Source organism: Panthera onca, chromosome E1 (genome assembly GCF_046562875.1).
Source record: "Panthera onca isolate mPanOnc1 chromosome E1, mPanOnc1 haplotype 2, whole genome shotgun sequence".
NCBI lineage: Eukaryota > Metazoa > Chordata > Mammalia > Carnivora > Felidae > Panthera > Panthera onca.
In genome coordinates this window covers 10,341,928-10,367,469 of record NC_138352.1, presented here as the reverse complement: position 1 = coordinate 10,367,469, position 25,542 = coordinate 10,341,928, and the positions used below count along the sequence as shown (strand labels likewise).

The 25,542-nt window shown below is 51.6% G+C and overlaps 3 protein-coding genes across 7 annotated transcripts; 2 read left to right on the top strand and 1 right to left on the bottom strand.

Annotated features, from left to right (window-relative positions):
- Positions 1-2,744: 2,744 nt before the first annotated feature.
- SLC25A19 (solute carrier family 25 member 19) lies at positions 2,745-17,332 on the top strand. 3 transcript variants are annotated; one of them, XM_060645433.3, is made up of 8 exons: positions 2,745-2,863; positions 3,363-3,413; positions 6,367-6,536; positions 6,705-6,860; positions 8,211-8,381; positions 13,140-13,323; positions 13,908-14,038; positions 15,614-17,332. In XM_060645433.3, exons 3-8 carry the CDS (start codon positions 6,405-6,407, stop codon positions 15,794-15,796), a joined length of 957 nt encoding a protein of 318 aa, XP_060501416.1. In that variant the 5' UTR covers positions 2,745-2,863; positions 3,363-3,413; positions 6,367-6,404; the 3' UTR covers positions 15,797-17,332. The 3 variants fall into 3 exon arrangements, with proteins under 3 accessions (XP_060501416.1, XP_060501415.1, XP_060501417.1); XM_060645432.3 differs by having other exon boundaries at positions 3,363-3,418; XM_060645434.3 differs by lacking the exon at positions 3,363-3,413 and having other exon boundaries at positions 2,758-2,863.
- Positions 17,333-18,190: 858 nt separating this feature from the next.
- On the top strand, positions 18,191-22,172 carry MIF4GD (MIF4G domain containing). 2 transcript variants are annotated; one of them, XM_060645437.3, is made up of 6 exons: positions 18,193-18,323; positions 19,236-19,367; positions 20,235-20,344; positions 20,543-20,698; positions 20,790-20,882; positions 21,430-22,172. In XM_060645437.3, exons 2-6 carry the CDS (start codon positions 19,280-19,282, stop codon positions 21,655-21,657), a joined length of 675 nt encoding a protein of 224 aa, XP_060501420.1. In that variant the 5' UTR covers positions 18,193-18,323; positions 19,236-19,279; the 3' UTR covers positions 21,658-22,172. The 2 variants fall into 2 exon arrangements, with proteins under 2 accessions (XP_060501421.1, XP_060501420.1); XM_060645438.3 differs by lacking the exon at positions 20,543-20,698 and having other exon boundaries at positions 18,191-18,323.
- Positions 22,078-25,541, bottom strand: MRPS7 (mitochondrial ribosomal protein S7). 2 transcript variants are annotated; one of them, XM_060645436.2, is made up of 5 exons: positions 25,446-25,541; positions 24,511-24,702; positions 24,326-24,389; positions 23,787-23,954; positions 22,078-22,687 (listed from the first exon to the last, which is right to left on the bottom strand). In XM_060645436.2, exons 1-5 carry the CDS (start codon positions 25,490-25,492, stop codon positions 22,466-22,468), a joined length of 693 nt encoding a protein of 230 aa, XP_060501419.1. In that variant the 5' UTR covers positions 25,493-25,541; the 3' UTR covers positions 22,078-22,465. The 2 variants fall into 2 exon arrangements, with proteins under 2 accessions (XP_060501419.1, XP_060501418.1); XM_060645435.3 differs by lacking the exon at positions 25,446-25,541 and adding an exon at positions 25,229-25,427.
- Between the last annotated feature and the right edge of the window lies 1 nt (position 25,542).

Here is a 25,542-nt window from a genome sequence, read left to right as displayed (position 1 = left end):
TATGCTGAGGCAAAGGAGCCAGACAAAAAGGACATCATATATAATTCCATTTATAGAAAATTCTATAAACTGCAAACTAACCTATGATGACAGAAGGCAGATCAGAGAGTGCCTGGGGAAGAGGGAGGGAGAAGAGGGTGGGATAGTGAGGGAGCACAAGTAATCTTTTGGAGTCACAGACATGTGTTCGCTATTTTTGTCGCGATATACACCACACGTCAGAACATAAAATTGCTGGGGCGCCTGGGTGGCTCAGTCAGTTGCGCGTCTGACTTCAGCTGAGGTCATGATCACACGGTTTGTGATTTTGAGCCCTGCATTGGGCTCTCTGTGGTCAGCACAGAGCCTGCTTTGGGTCCTCTGTCTCCCTCTCTCTCTGCCCCACCCCTACTTGTGCTCTCTTTCTCAAAACTATAATAAACATTTTACAGGTCATGATCTCAAGGCCTCGTGAGTTTAAGCCCCGCATCGGGCTCTGTGCTGACAGCTCAGACCCTGGAGCCTGCTTCGGATTCTGTGACTCTTTCTTTCTCTGCCCCTCCCCTGCTCATACTCTGTCTCTCTCAAAAATAAACATTAAAAAAAAAAAAAAATATATATATATATATACACACACATATATAATATATATAATAAACATTTTTAAAAGACACATAATGTCAGTTATACTCCAATAAAACTGTTTAAAACTTGTGATGAGCCTAGAACACCAGAAAGCCTGTTACATCAGAAAGTAGGAAGGTAGACATTTTGCCAAAAGGATTCAGAGGCAACTTGAATAGGCACCCACTAGCCAAATATGGTTCTTTATTTTATTTTATTTTTTAAGTGAATTCTACACCCAAGATGGGGCTTGAACTCACAACCCCGAGATCAAGAGTCACATGCTCTACCAACTGAGCCAGCCAGGTGCCCCGAGGACAAATCTGTTTAAATCCATATGTTCAAATGATAGATATAAAATATGTCCTATGTGGGGGCGCCTGGGTGGCTCAGTCGGTAGAGTATGTGACTCGTGATCTCAGGATCGTGAATTAAACCTCATGTTGGGGGTAGAGCTTACTTAAAAAACAAATAAAAATGTAAATAAAACATGTTTTGTGGTCATAATGATAATAACAATAAAAAATCTCATTGATCAATCACCTTTGAAAGATACTAGGGAACCAGTTAATTATTTTGAAAACTGCTAAAAATAAAGAGTCACGCATTTATCCTGCCTTTCTTCTATGAAGTGTACTTCATATAATCAATTAACCAATGAAGGGATATTCCTCTTACAGATAGTCCAGCTAATAAATGCTGAAATGATGTCACTATTTACAACCCCCAAGCAGTGTGGTGATATTAATGACTGCAAACATCACAAAATGAGAGACACGCAGGCACTGTGATTCTCCTTATAGAAGTCCGCAATACCGCATAAGTAATCTTGTAAAATAAAAAATCAAACCTGATCCGATCAGACCTCCTAGCAAACAACACAGGAGGCAGAGAAAGATGTTAAAACAATGCCATGCGGATGCCACAAGCCAGATCCGGACTGGGGAAAACGCTACGGGATAAACCACCTAGGTTCTTATAAAACAAATCGAGAAAGAAAGGAAAAGAAATGAGAAGAACATGAAAGAAATTGCAAGCAAAAATCAGAGAAGAGGGAAACCATAGATTTGAAAAGACTTGAGACATACTAACCAGTTCCAGTGTATAGCCTGGATAGCAATTAGCCCAACTTTTAAAAAAAATGACATTTTTAAATGTCATTAAAAATGATAGGTCAATCAGGGAAATGTAAACACTAATTTGAGATTTGATAATATTAGAAAAATTATAGTTAATTTTTGGGGGGGTGGGGATGGTAAGTTTGGGGGATATGCTTTAAAAGGGGAGTGCTTGTCTTTTAAAGATACATTCTGAAATGTTAACTGGTCAAATCATATGTTGTCTGGTATTTACTTCAAAATAATGTTAGGGGGCGACATAGGTGCAGGGATTAAGGGACACAAAATTGACCTTGAATTGGTTCATTGTTAAAGTTGAGTAATGATTGTATGGTGTTCATTAGGCTATTTTACTTTTGTATATGAATGAATGTTTTAACTTGTGCAATGAAAATGGTTTAAAAGTGTGCGTCAAAGTGATTGCACTAATGTGGAAAATGCAATTTAAAAATCGGGAATACGGTCCTGCAAAAAACGCTGATGCTACTTGGCTTGAGTGGTAGTATGACTCACTTCCTCCCTTCGTTTCTACATTTTCTGTAGGGTCTGTAATGTATTTCTATATCATTTTTATAATGAGAAATTATGCATAATAAACTCTAGGGGAAAACAAAACCTCTACATTTTTGCCGTCTTCTTCCTAGTTTCAAAAACCCATCTAGTCTCACTCCTAAGTCCTCCAGGTTTTAGCTAAACTTCCCGCCATCTCTCCCAAGTTTAGATTGTCCGGGTTCTGAGACTACGAGGGTTTTGAGAAAAACGGGTCAAGTTCAGCGCACCCCAAGCTTCCACCTGCCGGTTGGACGACGAAAGCCACACACCACTTGGCGCCGACACCTCCAAGGGCGCAGCCTGACTTGGGGACGCGCCACGCGCGCGGCGAGACTACATCTCCCAGAAAGCTCTACTTCTTGCACGGGGACCCGCCTTCGTAGCGGCGGACTACATTACCCAGCTACACCTTGCGAGAGGTGTTGCGGTTCTACGACTGTGCAACTATTGGTCCGGCGTATGTCGGAAGCTGCGCAGTGATTGGCTCCGGAGCCCGTCAGTTACTGCCGAGTTCAGTTAGGGTTGCTGTGAGACTGCTGGAGTAGATAGGAAGAGAAGCGCGCGGAGCCGGGCCGCGCCCTTCGTGCCGGGTGAGTGGCCTCTACTTCTTCCTCACCGTGCGTTTGGGGACCCGGGGGTCGCACACGCGCGCCAGCACTCACGAGGGAGCAGGGTCTGTACGCACTCGTGTCACGCCTGACCTAAGAAGCATCTTCAGCGGCGCAGGAGGCAAAACCGCACACACGCGGGACACCCATACACGTGGGTGCCTGTTTGGCTGGCATCTTCTCGGACTCGGGGAGAAGACGCTCCGAGCCACTCCTGGACACCTGCGTCCACACGCGGGGACACCTGCGGGGACATCCCCCCATCCCCCGCGTTGAACACTTGGGCACACGGGCACCCGAGCTCACCATTCATATCCGATCTCAGGGGCTTCCGCAGTAAGAGAAGGGGGATGGCCTGGCCAAGGCAAACTCTCACGCACCCCATCCACCCTGCCACTCACTCCAGCGGCCCCCCATCCTCTGGGTGCTCTAGTCTATATATCATGCGTATAGCTCTATTTCATTTTTATTTTGTCTCTAGATAAATATCAAGGCTTACTGGTACAAGAAGGAAATCCAGCAAGCGGGAAACGTAAGGTCACTACTGAACTATATTTAACCAGCCCTTTCACGTGTATAAAACTTTTACCTTTTTTTACAAAACTTTACCACATATGTTATCATGCATGATCCTCCCACCAGTCTGGGCTGGGCAGGGCGGACATCATTCTCATTTTCCAGGAGAGGGATGGGAACCCAGGTTAAATAAGCCTCTGGGGGTACTAGGGAGGCAGAACTTAAACTCAAGTTTATTGATATGAGATTTAATGTTATGTCCAGCTATGCACAGCAGCTTATTTGTAGAAATACCTCATTCCCTTCCTGATGGCAGAGAGCTCACCCTGCTCAGTGAGACCTCAGCAGTCGAGGTTTTGCCTGTCAATCATCTGTTTCTCACTGGTGCCTGGAGAGAAGCAGCTTGAATTAATGTCTCAGAAGTTGGTGGGCAAGACCAGATCTCCCTCCTCCTTTGAGAGTGTGGGGAAGAAAGTGCCGAGAAATGGACACATTCCTGGAGGGGTGGCAGTTTCACATCATGAGGCTTTTTTTGTTTTTGTTTTTGTTTTAATATATGTTTATTTATTTTGAGAGGGGCGGGGGAGAGGGGAGGGACAGGGAGAGAGGGAGATAGAGAATCCCAAACAGGTTCCACACTGTCAGGGCAGACTCTGATGCAGGGCTTGATCCCATGAACTGTGAGATCATGACCTGAGCCGAAATCAAGAGTCAGATGCTTAAACGACTGAGCCACCCAGGTGCCCTGAGACTTTTTTCTTTTTAAGTAGGCTCCGCGCCCAGTGCGAGGATTGAATTCATGACCCTGAGATTAAGAGTTGGATGCTCTACCGACTGGAGTCACCCAGGTGCTCCCATACCATTAGACTTGTAATAAAATATTTTAGAATACTTTGCTGAGAGAGCCCCATGGAAATGCCTTGTTAATTTTAAGGATGGATTGGAGCACTACTTTCCTACTTTCAGAAGCGTGAGTTTGGGGCTCTCAGAGTTCCAGAGGAGAAAAAGAATCAGTGGTGGGGTGGACCTTGTCTCTCTGTGGGCACTGACTTTATTGTAACTGTTGGTATTCAAAAACTAGGTTGGTTCTGCGGTCCCTTCTAAAATCATTTATATTTAGTTTTGTAACAAATTCGTATGATATAGAATTGTGTAAACAAAAAGGGAGAGGAGTGCCTGGGTGGCTCAGTCGGTTAAGCGTCTGACTATGGCTCAGGTCATGGTCTCATGTTTTGTGAGTTCGAGCCCCACATTGGGCTGTCTGCTGTCCGGAGCCCACTGCAGAACCTCTGTCTCCCTCTCTCTCTGTCCCTCCCCTGCTCACGCACGTGCACGCACACACTCTCTCTCCTCTCTCTCTCTCTCTCTCTCCCAGAAGTAAAAGAAACATTAAAAAAAAGAAAGAGAAAGGGAGAGATGTATTTTCTGTCTTCCTTTCCCAACCCTTCCTGTAAAGGTAATCTTAACCAGCCTGTTGGCGGGTGCGCTGTTCCAGACTTTACCCGGTGCTCTCTACTACCATACACAGTGTCATAGGTCTTGCTGGTTTACTTTTGCAAAAATGGGGTTTAGCTAGACATGCTGTTCTGAAACCTGCTGCTTTTTTTTTTTGCCTCACGTTTCAGTGTATTATGGACATCTTTTCAAGTGTGCGTATCACTCTGGCTCGTTCTTTTTTTTCAACTTTTTTTTTTTTTTATTTATTTTTGGGACAGAGAGAGACAGAGCATGAACGGGGGAGGGGCAGAGAGAGAGGGAGACACAGAATCGGAAACAGGCTCCAGGCTCCGAGCCATCAGCCCAGAGCCTGATGCGGGGCTCGAACTCACGGACCGTGAGATGGTGACCTGAGCCGAAGTCGGACGCTCAACCGACTGCGCCACCCAGGCGCCCCAACTCTGGCTCGTTCTTAATGGCGACGTACGAGTCCATTGCTTGGATGTGACTTAGTGTATTTATGCATCCCTTTGTGTTATATCCAGTTTTACAAAGAGTGATGTAATGCATGCCATTTTATACACCATTGCTAGTGTTTCTTGAGAACAGTGGTTCTCAACCAGAGCGAGTGCTGTGAATGCTAGAGAGGACGTGAGTCCGGTCCGTGGCGGGGATGCTCTTTAGCTGAGCCCTGATGCAGGGGGAGGAGCTACGGGGGAAGAGTGAGTGGGGGCATATGAGGTGGGGAAGAGCCACTGTGTTTCAGACATGGGGGACAGTAGATGCAGAAGCAAGGCTGGCAGTAGGAATTCAAGCAGTGTTTTCCAGAAACTTGTCCGGAGCGGAGCCTACCCTGATTGAAGTGGCTGAAGAGAGGTCCAGGGTGAGGTCGAGGAGGTCGGTAGGGATCGGGTGGGCCGGGAAGTATCATTTCAAAGCCTAGCAGGCCCCCCCCCCCCACCATTGCTGCAGCTGGGGAGGCAATGGAGAAAGCTAAGGAGTCTCTGGGCTCTTCCTTGGGATCACGTTGGCTTGTTGGAGAGTCCCATGGGCCGCTCCTGGAGCCTGCGTGTCTGACGTCTCCCTCCATGCTCATCTGCTGTCATGCTGGCTCAGCCTGGGACTTTACCTTAGATGGGAGTTGGCCATAAAGCCAGGTGTCTTGGAAAGCAAGCTGATCTCTGGAAGTGAATGATTTCCGCCCAAGCCTGTTTGTTCATTCAGTTAACAAATATGACCACTCACCATGCTGGGCTCTGTTCCAGGCGCTGGAAATACAGGGATGGGCAAATGGGAGCCAGGCCACATTTTCACGGGCTCACATTCCAGAGGGGGAGGGTGACAAGAAGCGTGCAGAATAAACATCCAGTGTGCTAATGCCATAAAGAAAACTAAAGCAGGGCGAGGGGACAAGAGGGCATGTAGGTGCTGTTTTAGATGGAATGGTCCGGGGGGACTGCTCTGAGGAGGTGGCATATGAGCAGAGACCCTAAGACTTGCTCTGGTGTTTACTCCACGTCTCTTGCTTGCAGCCTGAAACTGATGGGCGTTGTATGGGCCGGGGGCAGGGATGGTTGGCTATGACCCCCAAGCTGATGGCAGGAATATCTCCAGTTCCGAGGTGGCGGTGGCTGGGTCTGTGTCTGGACTTGTCACGCGGGTGATGATCAGCCCCTTGGATGTCATCAAGATCCGTTTCCAGGTACCTTTTTCCCCTCATTCCACATAATGGGCTAGAGGGCAAGTTCTCTCTTCTTGGAGTTTTGTCAAAGAGAAGCACTTAGCTGCCTTTGTTAACCTTTTCTGAAAGTTCTCCTTCTCACCCCACACCTGCTCCTGTTGTCCTGACTTTTTCAATTTTGATCCCTAGCTTCAGATTGAGCGCCTGTCTCGCAGTGATCCCGGTGCAAAATACCACGGGATCCTCCAGGCTGCGAGACAGATTTTGCTGGAGGAAGGCCCGACAGCATTCTGGAAAGGACACATCCCAGCCCAGCTTCTCTCTATAGGCTATGGAGCTGTCCAAGTAGGTGGCAGGGGAACGGGCCAGGCCCCTGGGTTGGAGTTGTTCAATAGAGGAACACAGGGAGGGTGGGGCCTGCAGGGACCCTGTCTGGGTAGGGCAGCAGGAGCGGTCACCACACTTCTTACTTGTCTTAACTGCGAAACTACCTGAAGTTTGAAGTCTGAAATTGAAGACAGTCAGACTGAGTTATACCACGGGTATTCCCTTGCTCACCTCCTCCCCACCGCGGGCACTTTGCACCGACTGAATATTAGATGTTGCCCCTAGGAGACTGTCTTGACGCCATGCTTGGCAAAGGGCGATACAAATCTTTGCATTTTTTCAAAATAGCATTTTCACATCTGTGCTTCCTTTAGACTTCCCAGCAGCATTGTGAGGGAGGTAGAATAGACGTTACGTGGATCACAGAGAGGGTCAGCGAGCCGCCAGAGGCCACACAGCCTGGAAGTGGTGGGGCCAGGATGAGAATTCAGGCTCCTTGACTTTTGTTCACACATTCGTGCGGCTGGTGCCGGTTGATTTCGTGGCGGATGGCTTGCAGCCGTACGGTCGGAGTGGTGGCAGTAGGCTGCCTGCGTGTGGTGCTAATGGTGAGCCAGGCTCTGCTTTAAGCGCTTTGAGGGGTGTTCTGTGGTCACTCCTGTGTTATAGACGGAAGACCAGGCAGAGAGAGCTTAGGGAATGACCCCAACCAAAGTCACTAGCTGGAAAGGCAGCCGAGCCGGGATGCCCACCTGGGCAGCTGGGGCCCGAGCAGTCCCTGCCTGCTTTTCCTATGACATCACAGCGATGGCTCGGGTCGGGAGCTCATGAGTTGACGCGCCCGTGCCTTTCAGCCTCAGCGGCTGGCACTCAGGTACCGCAGCGTGATGAGTAAATACAGCAGCGTGCTCTCGGGACCCTGGCCCATCTGAGTTGGCTGGGGAAGATCTGAGCAAAGCGGGTTTACGCCATAGAATGTGGAACATGTGGAATTCTCCCAAGAGAATTTCTGCTCCAGGGCAGAACGTCTGTCAAACGGTGCCACCGCCAGGTGAGCCCCAGGGTTGCCCACCGAGAATCAAATAAGGGCCTTGCTTGCCTGGTTCTGAGGAAACTCAGTTGAGGAGTAGAACTTTCTGATGTAAAATTTTTTCTCATATATTTTCTTAACCCTTTGGATATTTGGCTCTCCTCACAGTAGAAAATGTGAATAGAAAATGGCATTTGTGCTCTGAACAAAATTAGATATTTATCGTGTCCCGTCGCTGCCTAAGAATATTTCCTCGCCTGTAGAACCAGGCCGCGCGTGGATCATGGTGGCGTTTTGGGTGGGGGGGTTGTCAGTAACTTTGTCACGTGCTCTTGCAGTTTCTGTCGTTTGAACTGCTGACCGAGCTGGTGCACAGAGCCAGCAAGTACGATGCCCGCGACTTCTCAGTGCACTTTGTGTGCGGAGGCCTGTCTGCCAGCACGGCCACCCTCGCCGTGCACCCTGTGGACGTCCTGCGCACCCGCTTTGCAGCTCAGGGTGAGCCCAAGGTGAGTGGCCGGGCCAGAGGAGGCGGGAATGAGTCGCCGAAGGTGGTCCAGGAGGTGGGGCTCTTTTCCTTAGAGGAAACAAAGTGGGAGCACCCGGGGTTTGCGTCCCCTCAGCTGGTCCATCTGTGACACCCGTAACTGTGCTGAGCCCCGTGCAGGGTGCTCACAGCCTCACGTGGGAGACAGAACAAATCCTGAACAGCAGGCTGGACGGTGAGGGCGTCCGGGAGAGTGAGACTTGAGATCGTATTGCTGGGTTATTGTGAGAGTTGTTTTTGGTTTACGCCGAAAGTTTGAGTCAGATTCCAGGAAGAACTTACTGAGTGAAAGGGAGGGATTAAATCCTGAAATAGAGCCCCCCACCGTAATCTCCGTTTCCTGGACTTACATAAGAACAGCAGTACGTGTGCGTGCACGTGTATGTGCGCGTGTGCCCATGCTCAACCCGATTCTTCTCGACGGAAGAATTTTTCCGTCTCCCTTCTGCTTTAGGGTGGGGAATGATGCTCTGCTTAAGAATAACTGTGGTTTCAGTTCTGCTGGTTCTTGGTGTTGCCTGGGCTGGAGATCCTGGGTTGGTGAAGCCCTTTTGTTCAAGAGACATCCTGATGACTTTTGTGGTTCAGAAGGGCAAAGTGCCCTGGGAACAACCTGCGAGCTCATGAATGGAGCATGAGAACTAGATCCCTCTGGATGGCACTTCAGTGGGAAATAGAGGTTTCTCCTAATGGGGAAATGAGATGAGGGGCCCTAGGCACTGAGCAGAGAGATGGGGACGAAAGGTGTTTGTAGATGGAAAAGACAGACAGACCTCAGCAACATGGTGGCTGCGGGGATGAGGAAAAACGAGGGATGACACTCCATCACCTTCCCTGCTCTGGGATGCTAGAGTCCTCTTCCGTGACTGCCCAGCCTTTAGGGGAAAAAAAAAAATCTATGAGAAGGTGCGCCTTGAAACTAATATAACATTGTATGTCAATTATACTTCAGTAATAAATTAACCAAAGAAGTCTGTGAGAAGGAAAAAATATAAGAGAAAAGAGAATAGCTCATTACCTCTAGCTAAGGCGATTGAGATGCGGATTCTAGATTCTGGAATGATCAGGAAATCATCTGTGTGCAAAAGTGAATGGAAAAGATCTGTTTAAGAGCTGCAGATCAGGGGCGCCTGGGTGGCTAGGTCAGTTGAGGGTCCAACTTTGGCTCAGGTCATGATCTCGCGGTCCGTGGGTTCGAGCCCTATGTCGGGCTCTGTGCTGACAGCTCAGAGCCTGGAGCCTGTTTCAGATTCTGTGTCCCCCTCTCTCTTTGCCCCTGCCCTGCTCATGCTCTGTGTCTCTCTCTCTCTCTCTCTCTCTCTCTCTCTCTCTCTCTCTCTCTCTCAAAAATAAATAAAACACTAAAAAAATTTTTTTAAAAAAGCTGCAGATCAGTAGTGGCCATGGTGTAAATCCTCGACTTTAAAATGTTTCTGGTTTTTTTGGTAACATCTTTTTTTTAATGTTTTTATCTTATTTTTGAAGGAGAGAGAGAGAGAGACAGGGCACGAGCAGGGGAGGGGCAGAGAAAGGGAGACGTAGAGTCTGAAATAGGCTCCAGGCTCTGAGCTGTCACCACAGAGCCTGAGGTGGGGCTTGAATCACAGACCACGAGATCATGACCTGAGCTGAAGTCAGATGCTTAATCGACTGAGCCACCCAGGCACCCCTAAAATGTTTCTTAATCAGCAATATAGGTTAAAAAGTCTGGTGGTTCTGCATGAATTATAAAGAAAACACCAGCCACCCTGATTCCAGTCCCCAAGAGGCAACCACTTTAATACTCGTGCCTCTTCTTCCATTATTTACTTCCTAATTCTTCATAGCATGCTTAACCTTCTACATCTCTGTCTCTTTTTCTTTCTTTTTTTATTTTATTTAAAAAAAATTTTTTAACGTTTATTCATTTTTGAGAGACGGAGAGACAGAGCATGAGCGGGGAAGGGGCAGAGAGAGGGAGACACAGAATCCGAGGCAGGCTTCAGGCTCTGAGCCATCAGCACAGAGCCCAACGCGGGGCTCGAACTCACAAACTGCAAGATCGTGACCTGAGCCAAAGTCGGTCACTCAACTGACTGAGCCACCCAGGCGCCCTGTCTCTTTTTCTTTCTAATTTTTAAATTATAGACAGTAACTCTTGATGGCTACTGTGGAAGATAAGAGTTTACCTCTTTACCATCACCCTCGTGTGCTTGTGTTTCCTCCTTTGTCTGATTACAGTATACCTGATTTCTAGATTTTGGCTAGATCAATATCAGTGTCTTGCAGATATGATTATGTAAATGTTATTGCTGAGCCTTGAAATACATTATGATTACATTTTCTTTTATATTTTTGTCTTGCCTGAAGTTAGTGATTGCCTTGTATTTTATTTGTTTAGCTTTCTGCATGCTCATCACGAAGTTATCTTCTTGATAGGGTCAGCCTGTGGTCATCTGTCCCACTTTATTACAGAGCCTCTTCTGGAGCCCTCCACTCTGGCAGCCTTCACCCTGTGGCTTCAGTGTGGACTCTTTGTCCCAGGACTGTTGCCAGCTGTTCTGTTAGAAATTCTCTTGCTGGGTCCTGTGTCTTCTCTTGATTAATCCCTCATTTTGGTGGAGCACAACATGAGATATGGCTTCTTTAGAGAAGCCTTGATAGAAAATGCCTTAATTTGACCCTTACTTACACTTGACTCATGATTTGGGTATAGAATTCTAGGTAGCTCTCAGTGTTGCTGGGGAGAAGTCCAGAATCACTCTGATTAATGACCCTTTATATGAAACTATCACCCTTCCTGCCTTGGGAGCTTTCAGGATCCCTTCCTGATTCCTGACATTCTAGAAGTTTACCAGTGATGTGCACTGGTCCCTCTGTCATTTGTTGTGTTGGGTACTTCCTGGACCCTTTAGTCCAGACCTTTTTCCTGGACACACTGGACAGAGGATCTGAAGTGGGCTTTGCAGCGAGCCCGACGCAGGACTCGAACCCACAGACCATGAGACCATGACCTGACCCGCAGTCAGATGCTCAACCAACTGAGCCACCCAGGTGCCCCTGTCTCTTATAGTCTCTTTTGAAGATGCTTTTAATTTGGTAAGGTCCAGTTTATCTATTTGTTCTTTTATGGATTTTGCTTTGGGTATTTTATCTAAGAAATCTTTGCCCAATTCAAACTCACAAAGATTTTTCTCTCAAGAGCTTGTCTTGTTCTCTGAAGCTTACCTTTTTTTTTTTTTTTTTTTTTAATGATTATTTATTTTTGAAAGAGAGAGAGCACGAAAGCTGGGGAGGGGCAGGGGGGGCGGGGACAGAGGATCCAAAGTGGGCTCCGCACTGACACCAGACAGTCCGATGAGGGGCTCAAACTCACAAACTGCAAGATCATGACCTAAGCCAAAGTCGGACGCTTAACCGACTGAGCCACCCAGGCGTTCCCCTTACCTCTTTTAAAAATATCACAGAGGTGATCCCTTCTCTGTGGCCTGAGAATATCACTTCCAATTCTGTGGTTGGTTTCCATTTCCCTTAGTTTTCTTCTTTTGTCTATACTGTTTCTTCCTTCCAGATGATTTCTGTGCCTCCCATCGATCATTATGTTTTCTGGGTTTTTTATTTTTGTTTTTTTTTGTTTTTTTTAAGTCATCTTTATGCCCAACATGGGTCTCCAACTCATGACCCTGAAATCAAGAGTTGCACACTCTACTGACTGAGCCAGCCAGGTGCCCCTGGTCTCCGTTGTTTATGAAGGCTTTCCTCAGATGTGTGTGTCCCTTGGCTGCCAGCCTGGTGTTAAAGGGGGCACAGGGAAGCAGAGTGAGACTGTGGGTGCATGGCAGGCTTGTTGCCTCATGGCCTTCCTCTGAGTCCTGGCCCTTTCGTGGACATCCCCCGGGGCGAAATCCTTCAGTGTGGCTGCCAGCGTCTGGGAGCCAAGTGGTGAGGAGGCGGCCAGGGTCCTCCCTTCTCCGTGCAGAGTAACTCCCTCAGCTGCCCTGTCTGGGCCGTGCCTCGCTGCGCCCACAACCCCCTCTGGTCCACTGCAGAGAGTATATGTTGAGTAGAAGGAAAATCCGTGCCCTGTTGTCTTCCTACGTGGAGATGGCCTGCTGACAGTTCACGAAAGGTTAAATATATGCACCTGGCAAATACCCAGAGAATCTAAAATGGTGAATCTCCCTCTTCCCCTGCCCCCACCTTTCCCCGCATGGAGGTAATGCTCGCCCTTCCTTGCTTCCTGTGGATCTTTGTGCAGGATAATCTCTGCATAGTTTTTTTCCTCCACAAGCACCATACCTGTTCTGCATCCCGCTGTGCTCATTTAGCTGTCTATTTGGGGGATGATCCCTTATCAGCCACATAGATGGCGTTTTAACAGCTGCTCTGTGTTCTTTTGACGTCCTGTGCCCAGGGGTGGACATTGCGTCTTTGCTCTTGTGCGGGACACTGTGGCAGCTGTCTTTGGGCACATTCTTAACCCACTGAGCCACTCAGGCCCTCTTTGGGCACATTCTTGTGTGCACTTGTGCAGACAGACGAGTTTTGTAAAGAGCTAGAAAGGTTGTTGCTGGAAAACCCCACCGTTGAAGTTTTTGTCCAATATTTTCTCTGTCCTCTTGGCAGGACAAGTAATGCTCCTGGCAGCTGGGATTTTCGATGAGGGGAGATGCATGTGATGGGCGGTGTTCTAGGGCTAAACCGGCACCCACGCTCACTTGAGCTGCACATGTCTGTCCAGGTGTATAAAACCCTTCGAGATGCCGTGGTGACCATGTACAGGACCGAAGGCCCCTTGGTCTTCTACAAAGGCTTGAACCCCACCTTGATCGCCATCTTCCCCTACGCCGGCTTCCAGTTCTCCTTTTATAACGCCCTGAAGCACGTTCATGAGTGGGTCATGCCTGCCGAGGGAAGGAAAAACGGTGAGACAGCTCTCACACGAAGGGAAGCTGGGTCTCTGCTGCACCCCCTCCCCCAAGCCAGAACATCTCCTTCTGAACCACCTGAGAAAGAAGGGCTTCCTGTCAGAAGCTAAGACATCCCGCTCTCCGGACCTTGCTCTGTAATACACCCAGCCAACCAAACCAGTCCCGCTGCTTGTAGACCCCCCCTCGCTTTCGGATCTTGCCACCCCATCGGTGGCACCGTCAAAATTTATTTCTGACTTTGGTCATGGTTTTCATTTTTGTCTGAGGTCCCACTTACACGCAGCCTGGTTTTGGTTGTGTCTTTTGTTTGGTTCTTGTTTGAGGAGGATGGGAAGAGCGGTGGGCGTCCTGGTCCCTCCCGAGCCTTGAACCGAGTCACACGGCAGACGGCAAGCCCTCACTTCTGTTCCATTCTCATTGTCACTCTTCCCCAACATGGCTGTGTGTGGTTCTCCTCAGAGACTCAGGGTGCTGGTGGGTCTTTGTTTCACGGTGGAGGGCTAGGCTCTTGACCTTGAACTTGTCTGCCCCCGATAACACTTCTCTCCTTTATCCCCCTCAATCCCACTTTGACTCAGAGAACCTCAAAAACCTGCTCTGTGGCGGTGGAGCCGGAGTCATCAGCAAGGCCCTCACGTACCCCCTGGACCTCTTCAAGAAACGGCTGCAGGTCGGAGGGTTTGAGCAGGCCCGAGCCTCCTTTGGCCAGGTGAGCCGTCCCCCTCAGAGAGCTCTGAGTCTTGTCCCTCACCTGCCCATTGGGCAGCATTAGCCCCCACAGCTCTGTCATCCCCGACCTGTCCCTGGGGACCCCCAGAAATGCGGGAAAGCCACACACAAAGCCCCGTGCATGTTGGGCACTGTGGGACGATCCAGGTGAAGGAGAACTCGGTGTTTGCTCTTAAAAAGTGTTCGATTCAGTTTGGGCCAGAGAAATGTCCCCAAAATACTAAAGAACACGGAGAAGGAGACTCCCACCGGCACATAGAGTTGTTTGCTTTATTCTGTAGTGGTTCCTGGAGAGGAATGAATTAAATCTGATCGACTCATACATGGATTCATTCTTCACCCAGAAGAGAGGGGTGGGATGGATTGGGAGTCAGGGAAGGGCGGGAGCATTTCTTACTCGAGGGAAGGGAAAGAATGGAGTTAGTTGTAATATATCTTTGTAGGAAATTCAGAGAAGTCTGCTAGACGGAAAGATTAAAATCACACATAACTCCCAACACCACCTGCCCACAGGTAGCAATCATGCAGAATCTTTGGCTCTAGGTTTGTTTCTTTGCATAAACATACGTGTATACATTTTAACAAATATGGAGCTGTTCACAAGGTTTTTATAACCTCCTTTTTCCATTGTCCTCCTTTTTCCTCCTTGTCCTGAAAGGACGGTTTGAGTTTGGACAGTTGGCGAGAGCCCAGGGCAGAGGACCTAGGCCCTGCTTCTAACAGACTGTGTGGCTGGTTTTGTGGGAGGACCGGTGGTGGATGACGACAGATCAGGGAGGGAAGTTGAGGCCAAATGGAGCAACACTCTGAATACAGGCCACGGAGTGTGGACTTGATCCCTTCCCTTCCTTCCCCTTCCCCTTTCCTCTTCTCTTTTTCTTTCTTTCCTTCTTTTCTCTTTCTTTCTTTCTTTCTTTCTTTCTTTCTTTCTTTCTTTCTCTCTTTCCTTTCTTTCTTTCTTTCTTTCTTTCTTTCTTTCTTTCTTTCTTTCGTCTTTCTTCACTTAACGTGGGGCTTGAACTCACAACCCTGAGATTAAGAGTTGCATACTTTACCAACTGAGCCAGCCAGGCACCCCTTGGTTCTTTATAATACCACTGCCAACACCACGGGGAGTTACTGGAGATTTGGAGGGAGCTGTGTCTTGGGGACGCGAGTCTGGCAGCAATATGTGGTCAACTGAGAAGGCCAGACTGGAGGCTAAAGCTAACAAGGGCTAGATTCAGATCAACCACCCAAAGGGAACCAGGTGGGATGGGATAAAGGGTTGGAGGCGCCTTTGGGAAGAGGGTCCTTAAGAGGCGCAGTCAGTAGGAGCTCTGTCCAGTGCTGATTTCTAGGTACATCTGTTCAGTCTGAATTATTAGTCCACTTGGAAGAGAAAGAAAAGGTCTACTTTTCTGTCCTTTTTGCCTTGTCATCTCTTTGTCCAGCAAGTGTTTATTGGGAGCTGTGATGTGCCGGGTGCCGGGCTGACAAAAGAGTAGAGCCAACACCCACGTGTTGAGCTCTTCTTCTGCCCTCCACCAAGTACCCTCCCTGTTCCTCTCCCCAGGTTCGCAGCTACAAGGGCCTCCTGGATTGTGCCCGGCAGGTGCTTCGAGAGGAAGGCCCAAGGGGCTTCTTCAAGGGCCTGTCCCCCAGCCTGCTGAAGGCTGCTCTCTCCACCGGCTTCGTGTTCTTCTGGTATGAGCTCTTCTGTAACCTCTTCCACCACATGAAGAAGGCGGACAGCTAGGCCCGAGGGCAGGAAGGGCAACCTCCCGAAGGAAGGCAGGCTCATCTACGACCTTGTGTTGCACTGAGAGCTGCCGCCCGCTCCATCCCTGCCAGCCAGCGTGTCTGTCACCAGAAGGGCAAGGAGAGCACATGGGACTTGGTCTGTGGGGACACGGCCATGCTGGTCCGAGGAGTTTGCGGTGGTTCCTCTGTAGCCCATGCTCACAGGAAAGGCAGCAGCTGCTACCCTGTGTTCTTAGCCCCTTCCACCCAGAGAACTGTCCCTGCTCTGGGTGGGGCCGTGGCCCGAGCACGAAGGCTGGGATTGGGCCTTTGGCAGAGGCCTGGTCCTCACGTGTAGGCTCTTACTCCCACCAACTAATTTAATACACATTGAAGCTACAAGCACATTCCTTAATCTCACTCCCATCTTCCCTTCCTCATCATCCCTCCTCACAAAGTGTGAGGGAGGGGACCGTTGCCTTCCTCGGATGCCATTTTTCTAAGTAGTTGCATTCCTCACACAACTTTGCTTCTAGTTCTGGGGGAAGAACTGGTCACTTTATAACCGCCCCCCCGCCCGCACCCCATGCCCAGATCTTCATGTCTCAATTTCCACTCAGGCTGTTCTCTCCCCTGGACAACGGAGCACAGCTGAGGGCCTCTGGGGGCGGCGGGGGGGGGGGGGGGTGGTGGTGGTGGGGGGGGGGTGGTGGTGGTGGTAGGCAGGTCCCAGCAGCCTGAAGGCAGTGGGGGGTTGTGCTGATGGGAAGGACTGTGGGTGAAGATGGGGGCCCTTCTCCCTAGTCTACCTGGGATCACTCCTCTTCCGTGGGGTGGGGGGAAGCTTGCAGCTGAGCCAGTTGGCATCAGCTGCCCTCTCAGGGTGCCCTAAGGTGCTGTGTGCATCCTCTGTCATCCCTGAAGGGCCACAGCTCTGAAGCAGCCGTGTGAGCAGATGGTAGAAGGAAAGGGTTGGACAGACAGCCTGCTGAGGGCACAAGTGGGGGCGGGGGTGTCCGCACAAGAATTCACATCTACTCCTCTGTGCACAGAGGAGACACTGCACTTAGGGGGACGGGGGTGAGAGGGAATTTACAGAACACAAGCACCACCCTTTCCGCCCAGTTCTGCCCCCCTACGTACCCACCCAGGGCAGCCCAGCCTGCAGGGTTGGCTGTGCAGGGGAGGCCAGCATGGAGGAGCACAGGAGTCCCCTGCAGGACTTTACCCTGCTCTGAGACTGGGAGCTGGCTGCAGCCTTTGCAATGACTCAGGATGAAGGCACAGGCTGGGAGCAAAGCCTGTGTGGGTGTCGTGGCCCTCGGACTCCTGTCATAAGAACTGTTTGGGCTCTGACCTGGGGCTTTGTGGTATGTTTGGGACCCCGACTCCTGAAGCTTCCCTGCTCTTGGCTGCTAATTCTGAAGACCTAGGCTGTGGGTAGGGTTTGGGGCACTGGAGGCCTGGGTTGGGGCTGCAGGAAGGCAGCTGCCTGAATGTATTTTTAAAGAAATTCCACTTGAGTGGAATAAAGTACACTTTATTCTTTTCATCTCTTCTACTCATTACTTTCTTTTGCTGCAGCCGTCCTTCCTCATTTTTCTGGTGACCACTCCCGCCAGCTGTTTTAATCAGAGGAGAGAACTCTGGCAACAGGAAGTCGCCATGGACACTTCTTGTCCACACCATGAAAAGAGGCAATTCTCTTCCAGCCCCTTCTGGTTGCCCTTCTGCAACCCAGGGCCGACCTCAGGGAGGGCCCTAAGCTGCTAGGCCTATGCCTCTTTCCCAGCCCTAGCCAAGACCAAGCTAGGAGCTTAACCAACTTCGGGGTCACCCCCAGAACTTCGCGGGTCACAGGCTAGCAGGGGGATGGGGTTCTTGGGCTGGTCCACTGGTTTTCAACTTATTTTACCAGTACTGTTTGTACTTGGAGTAGGAGAGAAGGAAAGGGGAGCAGTGATCCAGCCGTTACAGGCACCCCTGCCTTCTCGCGTCGGGGGCAAGAGGCCACCACCTGTAAGTTCCTGCCCCCTCCAGCCATCACTGCCCTACCTCCACAGGGTCTCTTTAAGTCTCCTCTTTGGAACCCGTTTTAGCCCGAGCCCCAGGCGTTGGGACGGGGTAGGGCGCCACCACTTGCTACCAATGGCTTCCTGTGGGCCGAGGAGTAGGTCTCGCCCGGCGCGGGCGAGTCGAGTGAGGACAGGGTGGGGACAGCGTCGCGGATGTTCCCCGTGCGTGGTACCGCCACTGACCTCCGAAGGACGAGCGGTGAGGACAGCGTCCCCGGGACTCCGGCAGGTGGCGCTGGCGAGACTGCTCCCGCCCCGCCCCGCCCCGCCCCGCCCCGCCCCTCCCGAGCCGGGCCGGGCCCCGCCCCATCCACGCCGGGCTCCGCCCCGGCGCCGCGCTCGGAAATGACCTAAGCGGCTTCGAGGCCCGACCAGCCACTCCAGCTGCTGCTGCGCGGCGGCCGGGGTCGCGCGCACCATGCTCTCCGAGCAGCCTCCGGGCACGCGGGCGCGGCGCCGGCCCGGCAGGTGGGTTCCGACGCTCGTGCGGCCTCTCGCCCGCGGGACTCCGGACGGCGACCCTGCGCCGCCGGGCAGGGTGTTCCGGGTTTGGAGAAGCTGCCTGGCTCTGGAGACCCCAAGGTCGTCTCCTTTGACCAGCGGGGAGGCACCGCGTCCGGAGAGGGGACTCCCACAGGGACCGCCGCTGGGAGACGCGTCATCCCGCTCCTCTCTTCTTTAAGAGGAACGGTCCAGAATGGAGCTCAGGAATTGGGAGTCCTGAGTGGACAGGGCCGGGTTTCGGCCGCTCGGGGGGCGAGTTTAACCAGTCCGTCCCTGGGAGAAGTTGGCCGGGACGGCGGCAGTTCGGGCTCCCGCACCCGCCCACACAGGCCAGGCCGAGGGCTGGAAGGGCGGGTTTGGGGACTGAGAGGGACTCTGATTAAAGCCGAAGGAGGGGTCGGAGACGGGGCTTGGAACCCTGCTTAGACAGCTGCCCGGTGTCCCCAGCCCGGTCATTCGCCGAAGTCTGCTGGGCCAGCAGCTTCCAGGCTGGCTTATATAGACAGGGCAAGTGTCTGATATGCCCCCATCCACACCCCCAGCGCTGCGCACCCCACCCCAACATTGGTATGAGCTGAGAATAACCCTACCTCCTGTGGAGACAAGAGGGTAGGCATGTTCACCTTCACCTCTTTACGCTTGTGTAATCCCAGAAGCTACTGGGGTTCTTAAACTGAGCAGCAGGTGCCTGGCTGGTGCCCAGTCTCCACCAGAAGCCAAACTTGGTGGGCGTTCAGCCAACCGCCCAATGCAACGGACTGGCTGGGAGGACCTGTCTCAGTGTGCCGGCCAGCCCTGCCCGGGGCGTGCAGGATCGGAACCTGGCCCCACAGTGCACACCTGAGGCCTCTCCCTTGCCCCTCTCCTCCTCCCTAGGTGCTGTCATTAGTCCCACCCCAGTAAAGAGCTGCTGGGGCTGAATGGTCATGGGGGAGCCTGGTAGAGAGGAGTATAAAATCCAGTCTTTTGACGCAGAGACTCAGCAGCTGCTGAAGACAGCACTCAAAGGTGAGCATGGGCGCCCCCCTGAGCTGTACAGAATGGTCCAAAGTGTCAGGCCTGGAGACCTGAGTCTCAGCCCAGAATGCCCAGCTGTCCCTTTGCTTTCTGAGAGCAGGAGTGAGTAAGTCACTCTTGGACTGGAGGACAAGCTACATTTAGACCAGCATTTCAAAGTGTGAATCATAGAGTCACCTCTCAGGCAGTAAAGCCATTTTTTAAAGTTCAAGTACCCATGAAAGGGGCTGGAGCACAGAGAAGAGAGTCGTCTCCTGAGCCCTGACATTGGACCAGGTTTCAGCCACAGGAGGCTGTCTTGAATGTGCAGAGCTGGCTGACTTGGGACAGAGGATGGAGCGTTGTGCTTGGCAGAGATGTAGTAATTGGCCTGGATCTGTGCCTTCTGCAGCACCCAGAAGTTTGACTCAGCTAACAATTAGTAATGCCCATCACATGCCAAGCTAAGCCTGTTGGGGAGGCCCTGCCTGGACTGCTCTTGTCAGGGTTCATGTATTATAAGAACACTGTGTATTGTTAAGAACACTTTCTTCCGTGAAATTGCTGTCAAGTACATCGCCGTTCAGTGCTCCTTCCTCAGCCTAGTGCCAGGAAATGATGTGTGCCCTAAAAAAACTGGCATTCTTTGATTAGTCTGTAGTGGCCACATAACCCTTCTGGTTTCCTCCGAGTGGGCCACCAGGCTCACGGGAGAGCTGCTCCTGTGTGTGGTTACTTCTCCATGTATCTTCTGGTCTCTTTACACGTCAGGTTTATAATGGGAGTGCTCTTTTGTAAGTATCTCCCATCCCTGTAGAAGCAAGTAGAGGCAAATGTGGTAATTCAGCAGCTCTGGATTCCCACCTGTCTCTACCCCAGATCCAGGTGCTGTGGACTTGGAGAAGGTGGCCAATGTGATTGTGGACCATTCTCTGCAGGACTGCGTCTTCAGTAAAGAAGCAGGGCGCATGTGCTATGCCATCATTCAGGTTGGCCGGGACTGGTAAAGCGGAAGATGCTTTGAGAAAGACCTCAGCACAGGGCAGAAAGCCTGGCCAGCAGGGCAGAGATGCACAGGGCTCCCCTCGGGTGGAGAGAGATGGACAGGAGGGTCCTCTGTCACCGAAGCTTGGGTGAGGGTTGCCATGGCACCGCCCTCTGCTCACCATCCTTTCCCTGGCTCACAGGCTGAGAGCAAGCAAGCAGGCCAGAGTGTCTTCCGACGGGGACTCCTGAACCGGCTGCAGCAGGAGTACCAGGCTCGGGAGCAGCTGCGAGCCCGGTCCCTGCAGGGCTGGGTCTGCTATGTCACCTTTATCTGCAACATCTTTGATTACCTGAGGGTGAGGCCCCGGTAGTCACCCTGTGCAGCAGAGACAGCCTGTCTCCTTCAGCCACTAAACCAGTGCTCCGGTCCCCACTCTCCCCCCACAGGTGAACAACATGCCCATGATGGCCCTGGTGAACCCCGTCTATGACTGCCTCTTCCGGCTGGCCCAGCCTGACAGTCTGAACAAGGAGGAGGAGGTGGGTGACCCGTTCGGACAGCTGTGGAGGGGGGGGGGGGGGGGCAGTCTCAGATGCCTGTTGTCCATGGAGGCAGCCGAGAGCATCACTTCTTAGGGTAGGAGCCTGGTGGGGACATGCGAGGCCTGCCTCAGTTCCAGGATAAGCTGCCAGGCCTGGAATTTATCCAGAACAGAGCAGCCAAAACCTACAGGCTCAGAGGCTTTGTCCCCAGTAGGAAAGCTAACCTGTGATAGGAATCCAGCTGTTGGATACACATGGCCCAGAAACCCATCAGTTAGGCAGGTGAGGAGAGGGGTAGAAAGGTTGGGTTAAGTGGCAGCTTACAGAGAGGGCCTGCACCCAGCCTGGCCCAAGAGACCTTAGGTAAGTCCTGAACTGGTCTTTCACGTAAAGTGTGGCTAATACCCACCAGGTGGTGTGAGGAGGACAGGAGAAAATGAGCATATGGGGCCAAGCACGGAACCCTGCAAGCGCTCCGTTCACGGCTGCTCGGTGATGGGCTGGCACTGCCTTGGGGGTCACCTCCCACTGCCCTCCCCCACAGGTGGACTGCCTGGTGCTCCAGCTGCATCGGGTGGGGGAGCAGCTGGAGAAGATGAACCGACAGCGCATGGATGAGCTCTTTGTCCTGATCCGGGATGGCTTCCTGCTCCCAAGTGGCCTCAGCTCCCTGGCCCAGCTGCTGCTGCTGGAGATCATCGAATTTCGGGCAGCCGGCTGGAAGACGACCCCGGCTGCCCACAAGTATTACTATAGCGAGGTCTCCGACTAGGCCTCCCAGTCAGGCTGCCGCACCTGAAGCACCGGCCTCTCACCTACCCGACTTCCTGCCTCTCCCAAAGACTGTCCTTCCAGACTTTCAACAGCTCCTGAGCGGTTTCCCACTTATGCTGTGGTCCTGCCCCGAGCACCTTCCCTCCTGGATTCGGGAACTGGGGAAAACACCAAACAGACTTGCCCTCCACTGTCCCATCACCTCCAACCTGGGCCAGGCAGAGAAATGCAGCTTCTGAGAACCACTGCGTTGTGAAGCCACTGGTGCAACAGCCATCTTGGTGCCTCAGTTTCCCCATCTGTAAAATGGGTACCCATAGCTACTGGTGGGATACTTTGGGATATCAAGGGGCAGAGCACAAGTCCCACCAGAGAGTGCTTTTTACATTTTGTACAAGGACCACTTCGGAAACAAACATATTTCTAGTCGGTTTTAGTAAATGGCAGCACCCCGTCACATGCTACACCAGTTCAGGGTGACAGTTTTCTAATAAAGCTTTTCTAACATTAAAACTGCTTCCTTTCATATCATCCTAAGTTCTACCCCCGAATTGAGGGGAGAGACTGGATGGGCCCTAAGTTTCCTGCAGGAAATCTAAAGTGGTATGTTCCTTCATTGTAAGGAGATGGGATAGGAAGAGCAAGTTCTAGGCCCGAAAGGACGGACTAACAAGCAATACATATGTTGCTCCATCCTTATGAGGCCTGCCTGCCCTGAAAAAGGAACGACATCCTTAACCCTTAAGTGTTTCATTACTTCTTGCAGCAAAGAGCCCCGGGCTCCTCCCAGGGCCCCTACCCTCCCTCTACCACCAGCGGTAGTGAGCCAGCGCACGGTTGGCCTCGGCCATCTTGTGCATGTCATGCTTCTTCTTGATCACAGGGCCCTGGTTGTGAAAAGCCTCCAGCAGCTCATGGGACAACTTCTCCGGCATCAGCACCCGCCGGTGCTTCTTCTCCCGGCACTCAGTAATCATCCACTTCATGGCCAGGAAGCGACGGCGACGGTCGGCTAGTGGCACGGGGACCTGAAGGAGACAAGACGTGGGCAAGTTAGTCCAAGAACTTGCCAGGCCTGCAGCCTCCTTCCTCCCTAAGCTGTAAGGGGTAGCCACAGGTTCCCTCTGACCCAGCCCTGGCAACGCTCCTGAGAAGAAGGGCCTCGCTTCTCCTCTTGTGAGTTACCCACACCCGAGTGACCTCAGTGTAGCAGACACAAAGGCGTTCATTGAGCAAACGCTCATTAAGCACAGACCTCTTTCACCTCTAAATGGAACCTTAGCCAAGGTGATATAAACATCAACTGGGAAAAGCCCCATCGAGCTGGGGTGACTCAGCTAACTCAGATCACAGGTGCCTATAAACACAATCCTCTTGTCCAAAAATTATCTGCTAGACCACCACTATATACCAGGTACCACACAAGACCCCAGGGACACAGTCATTAACGAGAGTCTCTTCCCTTGTGAAGTTTATGTTACAAAAGCAGATGATGGGTGCCTGGGTGGCTCAGTCGGTTAAGCGTCCGACTTCGGCTCAGGTCATGATCTCACGGTTTGTAAGTTCAAGCCCCGCATCAGGCTCTGTGCTGACAACTCAGAGCCTGGAGCCTGCTTCAGATTCTGTCTCTTCCTCTCTGCCCCTCCCCCACTCATGCTCTCTGTCTTTCAAAAATAAAACAAATTAAAAAAGAAAAAGATGAGAACACTGGCTTATAACAATGATGTATAATTAAGTGCAGTAACAGACCCCTCATTCAGTTCAGGAAATGGTGATGAAGCATCAGTTACGGGTCAAGCGCTACTCTAGGCACCGGGAGATGAAGAGGAGTTATAAACACAGTCCCTCACTGCAAGAAGCTTACAATTTAGAACAGGGCACAGTGGACAGAATGGGGGTGGGGTGGGCTTCCAGAAAAAGTAATTCGGATGATTCTTTGCTCTCTTCCCCTCCCATCTTCGGCCTGTGAGTTTTACGCTAGGACTCCGACGAGCAGATTCTGACAGAACCTAGTCCCTATAAAACTATCAATCTTGGCCTTGCTCTGGACCCTCCCCCTCGCAAGCACCCCCCCAACCATCTTGTTTCATGGGTGGGCAGCCCTGCGTTCCGGCCCTGACCACTCACTTGGTAGAAATGGCCGCCTCTGAGGATGGGTACCAGCCCAATCACAGGCTCACAGTTTTTCAGTGCTTGGTGGAAGATGGTATAGGGGTTGCGTTCGATGGATGCCCGTTCCTCTGCAGAGGCAGCGTGGTACTTCTCAAACTGCTTCCTTTTCACAGCTTCCAGAGTCTGCAAAGGCATACATTGAAAGACACCGCACCAGCCTCCCTAAAGGGTTTTCCCAGTTGAGCTAGTACCTTGCCCTTTACTCCTCCCATCCTGCTCTCCTACAACAGTGCAGCTCCTCTCTCAGAACTTCAAAGGCAAAGTTCCTAAGTGCCTCCCTCTTTCTGAGCGAGGACCAGGCAAACAGGCCAAGATTTGTGATTGGGGGAGTGAATGGTGGTGGCCGACTCCTGCAGGATGTATTAAAGTCACCACCTCCACCCATACATAGGAAGGTCATTCTAATGGCAGGTATGTGAATTTGTACTTTTTTATGCTAAAGTGAAAGCCACACACAAAGCTGTAAGAAAGCAGACGGGAGACGAGCTGCTTACCTGCGCCATGAGGGATCTGGCCAGGACTTTGTTTCCTCCTTTCATTATCATGTTGGTGAATTTACTTCAAGAAGAAAAGCAACACGTTTAGGTTTCCAAGGCCTAGGATTCCACAGAATCCTAACTGCAGACCCTCCCTGCTATAGTCCCAGTCTGTGGAACAGAAGTATTTGCTTCCATCTGACCTGATCACTGGGTCTTCAAACACAGAGCTTGTTTTCGACGCTGGGGCAGCTTTGATATGCTGAGTCTTCCTGAGTTCCCGCTCATACTTCTCCTCCTCCGTCAGCTCTGCCAATGGCTTACGGTAATATTCTTTGTCAACCTGTGGATCCTTGTATTCAGGACCATAGCGGCTCCCCCTCACCTGGGTTAGCCTAAGAGGGGGGAAGAGGAAGAGGCGGGCAAAAGTTGACCCCACAAGAGAAAAGGCCTTACTTAACAATAGGCATGTTTGCCAACCCGTCGAGGAGAGAGGCAGGGAGAGCGTTAGGCAAACCTGAACGCAGTAATTCTGGCTCTTGTCCCAAGAGGTAAGTAAACTCCCCCCAAAAAGGCCAGGAAAGTCTCCCCCTGTCAAGTGACAACGGTAAGGAGAGCCTCCTGAAATCACAGGATAGGCGCCCCGCCTAGGCAGCTCTCCCCCCACCTCTCCCAACACAGCAAATCCCAGCGCTGAGCTCTTCCGTAAGACCGTGCTTTCAGCTTCCAATCAGAACCCCATCGCCGGGAAACCTTCACACTGGCCCAAAGTCACGCAGCTAATTCAGAGTCTTGGACCCAGGTGTCCTGGCCCGCAGGCTCTCTCCAGGTCCCCGCACGGTCCGCTCGTGGTCCTTTCCTTCCCTGCAGGTCTCTCCGTGAAGACCCAAGCGGCCCCCCGGCTTCCCGCCGCCCTCCTACCCTGGAAACCGCAGGAGACGATTCCGTACGCCCAGCGCCAGAACCGGCCACCCTCGCGCAGCTTTCACCGCGGGCGCAGCCATCTTGGCTGGCCACAAGGACCCCAACAGGGCCGTCCTCGGCGTGCCTGAGCGAGGGACGGCAGGCGGGGAAAAAGCTCCACAGGGTCCTAAATCTGTGCGTCACCCTATTAGTCCGGGCGTTAAGAGTCTCTCACTCCGAGGTCCAAAGGGAAGAATCGAAAGGAAACATTCGGCTTCTCATCCGTCGCAGTCTGATTCGACCGTCGGCGGCGGGGCTCTCTCCTCTCAGGC

Excerpts from the sequence above, each read along its gene's own strand:
- MRPS7 (XM_060645435.3), bottom strand. The coding sequence starts at position 25,311 with ATGGCTGCGCCCGCGGTGAAAGCTGCGCGAGGGTGGCCGGTTCTGGCG. Across the intron at positions 24,703-25,228 it reads CGTCTCCTGCGGTTTCCAGG|GCTAACCCAGGTGAGGGGGA; the intron begins GTAGGAGGGCGG and ends CCCCCCTCTTAG. Across the intron at positions 24,390-24,510 it reads TTTGAAGACCCAGTGATCAG|TAAATTCACCAACATGATAA; the intron begins GTCAGATGGAAG and ends TTCTTCTTGAAG.
- MIF4GD (XM_060645437.3), top strand. The coding sequence starts at position 19,280 with ATGGTCATGGGGGAGCCTGGTAGAGAGGAGTATAAAATCCAGTCTTTT. Across the intron at positions 20,699-20,789 it reads ACATCTTTGATTACCTGAGG|GTGAACAACATGCCCATGAT; the intron begins GTGAGGCCCCGG and ends CTCCCCCCACAG. Across the intron at positions 20,883-21,429 it reads GTCTGAACAAGGAGGAGGAG|GTGGACTGCCTGGTGCTCCA; the intron begins GTGGGTGACCCG and ends CCTCCCCCACAG.
- SLC25A19 (XM_060645433.3), top strand. The coding sequence starts at position 6,405 with ATGGTTGGCTATGACCCCCAAGCTGATGGCAGGAATATCTCCAGTTCC. Across the intron at positions 6,537-6,704 it reads TCATCAAGATCCGTTTCCAG|CTTCAGATTGAGCGCCTGTC; the intron begins GTACCTTTTTCC and ends TTTGATCCCTAG. Across the intron at positions 6,861-8,210 it reads TAGGCTATGGAGCTGTCCAA|TTTCTGTCGTTTGAACTGCT; the intron begins GTAGGTGGCAGG and ends GTGCTCTTGCAG.